Below are 5,637 nucleotides of genomic sequence, written 5' to 3' on the forward strand. Positions count from 1 at the left end.
AGTCTTTGATTGTAAATGAATTGTTAAACAACAAAATGGATGGAATTTAATTTATAAGAATTGTGAAAAAATTTAACAATGTCACAGTTAAAAAGAAACAAATATGTAAAGTATGTAGGCATTTCAAATTCAAACTTGAACATTTATGAAACACATTTACCTTTTCAAGAGTAAATATATAGTAGAGAAATATCTTTCTATTGTTTGAATATGCAAAAACAACTACACATAAAATGGATCTTTTTAAACAGGTAGATATCAATCATACTTTCTTCAAATCAATCAAATTATTTCTGATCAATTTGCAACTTATAGCAACTGGCAATTGCATTACTAAATCTCCTATAACATCATCGTCTGTAGCATTATTGTCAAGAGCAAATTCAAAAATCACTTCAGCATCTCTCTGAAATATGGTTATTGTTTTCCCCTCCTCGTCTTCATGTTTTGCGACTTCAACCTTCATCCTTATAGACTTGTCAGATGTGGTTCCATTGCAAGAAGGGCATTTTCCTCCTTGCAATTTTTTCTTTCTGCAGCCTTTAACATAAAAAAGTAAAAAGAAATAACAGACATAGGTAAGTGTATAATTACATCTTGTTAAAGCATATTTGCATGGTTGCTTATAATTATATAAAATTTAAGAAAAAATACATTTTTAAAAAAGAAATCAATTAAAATTCTGGAAACAAAGTGATCCCTCGGAAGCATCAATCACAACAAAATAAAATAAGAATTGCAGACTCGGTTTGATTGAGTCTGTACATGAGGGATAATGAGTACATGCAACATCCCTCACGCCCCCTAGCACCGGCTTGAGCGGTACTCAATTCTCAACACTTTATAGTGTTGGCATCAATGATCCCGAAGGACCAGAAAATATAACAACACTGAAGTGAGGCACGGGGCAACTTTTTACGGCTGCCACACGGCACTTGACACCTGATGTTGTGAAGTACAAAATTCTGGAAACAAAGTGATCCCTCGGAAGCATCAATCACAACAAAATAAAATAAGAATTGCAGACTCGGTTTGATTGAGTCTGTACATGAGGGATAATGAGTACATGCAACATCCCTCACGCCCCCTAGCACCGGCTTGAGCGGTACTCAATTCTCAACACTTTATAGTGTTGGCATCAATGATCCCGAAGGACCAGAAACTATAACAACACTGAAATGAAGCACGGGGCAACTTTTTACGGCTGCCACACGGCACTTGACACCTGCTGTTGGTTGTTTTTTTTTTCAAAATTAAAATGTTATTACAATTAAATCTAGTACATTTCATTTATAAGCATTTATATATTTATCCTTTTTTTCTTATATCGTGACATAATCAGTGAGGTAATCAAAGCTTTGATCATTCAGTCACACATTTGTTTTAGTTTAAGCTTTACTTGGGTGATGACCATGTTTCTATATATTACACCAGTAATGGTTAATTCCAGGAAGCGAATTTGAAAAAAATTTATATAAGTTGAAAAAACTTCTTTCACAATCAAGTTTATATAAATATGTTTAAACTAAACAAATTAAAGGTTCAAAAATACACTAACCAGAGTTGGTACCAGCATCATACAGGGCCAAATCATATATGCTTGTCACAAACATATCTTCTGACAGACAATCCTTATCATTGTTTTCATTGAAATCTGGGTCGTCGTTGAAAACAAAACCATCTGAAGATGTGCAAGAAACATTTTGGAGTTTGTGATTTGCAACATACTTAAAAGACAAAAATACACAAAAATACACAATATTCTATGAAAGGCATTTCCTTTAGAAATCTGAGTATAAATTTAACAAAATGTTATTAAACTAAGCAAAAAAAGGAGGGATGTAGAAAAACATGTCATGTTATTAAATGTAACAGTTACATCATTTCAATTTGTCAACAAACACCTTATGAGACCATATCAATAGTAAAATGCTTGTAATTACCTCGAAGTGAGTGTCTTTAGTAGCAGTCAGCTGCTGTCTACTATTGTACACTTTGTTGTACACAGATGTCAGCTGAATTACTGAATTGGGCACATATTCTTGCGCTGCTAACTTGCCGAAAAGAGAAACTTTTACAGGAGTTCCAGATTCGTCTTTCAAACCTAAAGACCTTACAGCTAACGACCCTTCCCTTTGAAATTTCAGTGGTGATACCTAAAGGCAAAATATATATTTATTGAGAAGAGATTTTAATAATGAATGAGTTAAATAGAATAAATAATCTGCTAACCTTGAGCAAATGTGAAATTATTCTTCAAAGGTTTTAATAATGTTAGTATTCAATCTGCATGACTGAAAATCAATGTTGTATGAATGAACATATTGAGAAATGCTAATATATACCGGTACCACTTCATTACACTTTAATGTACAAGAAAAGCATTGATGCGAAGCATCAAAGGGCGTCCAAGCAAGAAAAGCAGCAAGTGAAGATGAACTAGTAGACATATGATGACAAAATATTCTTATACACTTTTCAATGGTTAATTGGTTTTTACCAGAATTGTATATCACTTATGAATGAGCGTGTTCATTATGAACTTTGATTGGCATGCTAGAGATTAGAATATTACTTTTTATTTTTCTTTATGATCGTGGTTATTAATAGCAACGGATATACATGTATACAATTATTTATAATCCATATGTGTAACGCATGATCAACACGTACCACACCTTTGTAATTGTCCCTTATTATGTTATCGCTATTAGCGAAGACCCCCTATTAAGGTATCTGTTCACACTTAGTAAAAATATGACACTGGTTATATTAACATGTTGATTATGTTGAGCATAATTGTTTATTATACAATAATTGTAATATCTATTAATTTTAATTAAAAAAAAAATACAAATATGAATATTGTTTTCTTTTCTTTTTTGTGTTATATGTTCTATTTTAATACTGAGTTTTTATGTTTACGAGCCTACTACTCTTTTTTTTATTAAAATTGTAAAATAAATTTTAAGAATTCAATTGTCATATTGACTGACGATTTTAAGTCAAAACTTAACTGGAAAAAGTCAGTAAATTATCGTTTATCTTTCAATATATACTATTGTTTATTCTTAAACCATGTACATGTACATTTGTATTTTTCTTTATCATTTTTTAAATTATCAATCAATTGAATAATTCATAAAATCTAATTTGTATTCCTCGGCATCTTTACTAAACACCGATAACAAATTAAATAAAATGTTTCAAAGTTGATAATGTCATATTAATACCATAAAAATGTACCCTTTTCTCAATTATTGTACATATTTATCGTTTTTATCTCATATAGATAAAATGAAACATGCTATTGTTGTTGTTTTTTTTTTAATCGTAACGATATCAAACATCTACTCCAAAACCGGGAGAGACCGGACAATAAACGTGTGGTACTATTCGCCGGTCACTATAGACCGGGAGAGACCGGGAATTACCGATAGGAGTGATAAATAGATATATCTATAAATAGATTTTCGGAATATTTAGGTCATCAACTGATCATTCTAGGATACATGTAAAACAACAATAACATACCCTGATAACCCACTGTGTACTACAAAATGATAAATAAAAAAACCCCGAAGAGCGCGATTTATTGACGGAAAAGGATATTTCATTTGAAAATGTTTGCATTGCGAAATTCTCCAGTTCGCTATTCATTGCAACATATCGCGACATTTAATTCTTAATTAATAATCAAGCACCCTCATACCGATCGGAATTATCGGCTTTTATTATGTCCGACTAAAAGGCTCGAGAAGTTGCTGTCGCCCTTTCACAAAATCTGATTTCATTCCATAAGAGCGCCGCGCTTCGGCGCGGACGCCAATAACACTGGTGTTATCTAGCATAGTTATTCCACCAGTTTCATTTTGATTTTATTGTAAAATTAAATTACTTTGTTTTGATCCTGCCCATAATATTTCATTAATTAATTGTAATAACTGTGAAGTAAATCTTTAATGTAAAAATATATATTCCATTTAAGAAGAAAAAGAAAATATGAAAATGTTATAACAAACTGACCTTCAAGACTTTTGCAACAACCGTTGACTTCTGTGGGCTGTCCAAAGCATCCTTAATGGAACGTTTCGAACCTGCCACAGGTTCATCCTCCGGAAGGACTACTTGATTATTGTCTATGTACGTATTCACTGGTTTCGCATAACTAATATTTCTTGAACTCACGCACCACCAGCTTTCTCCTTTCTTTATCAAACCTACAATCTTTAGCGTTACCCCAACACGAACCATACAGAATTTGTGTCGTTGATATACTCTAATATGGTGTATATCAGTGCCATTTGCTCCAATGATGTTGAAATAGCTAATTTCATTCGAACCATTTTTGTAGGTAATTAATTCTGTTGACTTCTTTATTACTTTCAAAGTCAAAGTCTTCGTTTCTTGAGCAGCCTATACATAAAAGAAGAGGGCAATGAGAAACTTTCACCAATCTTACAATTGTTTAATTTCTACTGATATCATAATGAATCCAAAAAGTTATTTCAATAATCAATATTGGCAAGAACCTTTATTCAATGTGGACTCCCAAAAATATTGACAGGCATTTCAATATAGAAAGCTATCAAATGCAACTAATTAATCACATGATCATATTGCAAGAAGGCACCTCTTAATGACTATACAATATTCAATATTGAAGCTTAATAATGTTATGTTTGTCACTACATGAAACTAAATTAGGAAACATAGTAATGTTTGGTAATGGTGAAATTAGAAAATTTAGAAATTTAGCAATTTAGAAAGCTTATATGGTGGTAACTGCTCATAATTTAGGTAATCTGAAACAGGTATTTGAAGTAGAGAGTGTATTGTAAAACCATTAATATTTCGTGCAGCTGTACCAGTGGGGGCGCAAACAACTACTGGAGATACACCAATCTGGGTGCTTGTATATAGTTCTAAATAAGCAATCAACATCCTTGTTACAAAGGATTTACCTACACCTGCACCCCCAGATATAAATAAATGAAGCACATTTTCAGTTTGTGCAGGAGACTTGTTTTCAAAAAAAGACTTTACATACTGGAGTACATTAGCTTGAGAAACAGACATTTTCTTCACATTTTCACAAAATTCACCCTCAGACATTGAACAACACTCAAGGGAATGTATATCAGTAGTCTCAGCACTTCCGGTTAAAATATCTAAATGTTCATATGACTTTGTATAAGTAGCAGAGGCAGACATAGAAAAAATACTAACATTTGCATGATCATTATTAGTATCATTTTCACACACGTTGCTTATGCCCAATTATTACATTGGCTATGTTGTGTTGGACTTTCTTTAGAGATTCTGTTTTTCTCTATTTTACTACTTTTGGTCAGCTAAACATCATGCTTCTCACATTTAATTTTCTGCAGTGTTTGGCAACCTCTATTCTTAGGTTGTGTTGGAGGAGTAGAACACCTTGTAAACCAGGAAGCAAATTTATATAAACTCCAATCTTCTAAAGACTCTGGGCGATCATGATAATAATCAACAATATTCGTGTGGAAAACATCAGTACAGTCATCACTTAACTCTTCTATATCTTTAGAAGATTTCAATATTTTAAATCTTTTATCTGGTTTTCTTGTGTTCAAAAGACAATGACCCCTTTTGAAAGCA

At 32.2% G+C, this 5,637-nt stretch overlaps 1 protein-coding gene across 1 annotated transcript; it reads right to left on the reverse strand.

The window, feature by feature from the left end:
- LOC132716425 (uncharacterized) lies at window positions 1-4,416 on the reverse strand (the record flags this gene model as incomplete). The annotated part of the gene is made up of 4 exons (XM_060699698.1): window positions 1-540; window positions 1,559-1,727; window positions 1,944-2,156; window positions 4,027-4,416. Coding segments are annotated over 4 exons (1,050 nt in total), but the record flags the coding sequence as incomplete, so codon positions are not given.
- Between the last annotated feature and the right edge of the window lie 1,221 nt (window positions 4,417-5,637).

The sequence above is a fragment of the Ruditapes philippinarum genome, unplaced genomic scaffold (assembly GCF_026571515.1).
Source record: "Ruditapes philippinarum isolate M1 unplaced genomic scaffold, ASM2657151v2 ctg9197_1_1_1_1, whole genome shotgun sequence".
Taxonomy (NCBI): domain Eukaryota; kingdom Metazoa; phylum Mollusca; class Bivalvia; order Venerida; family Veneridae; genus Ruditapes; species Ruditapes philippinarum.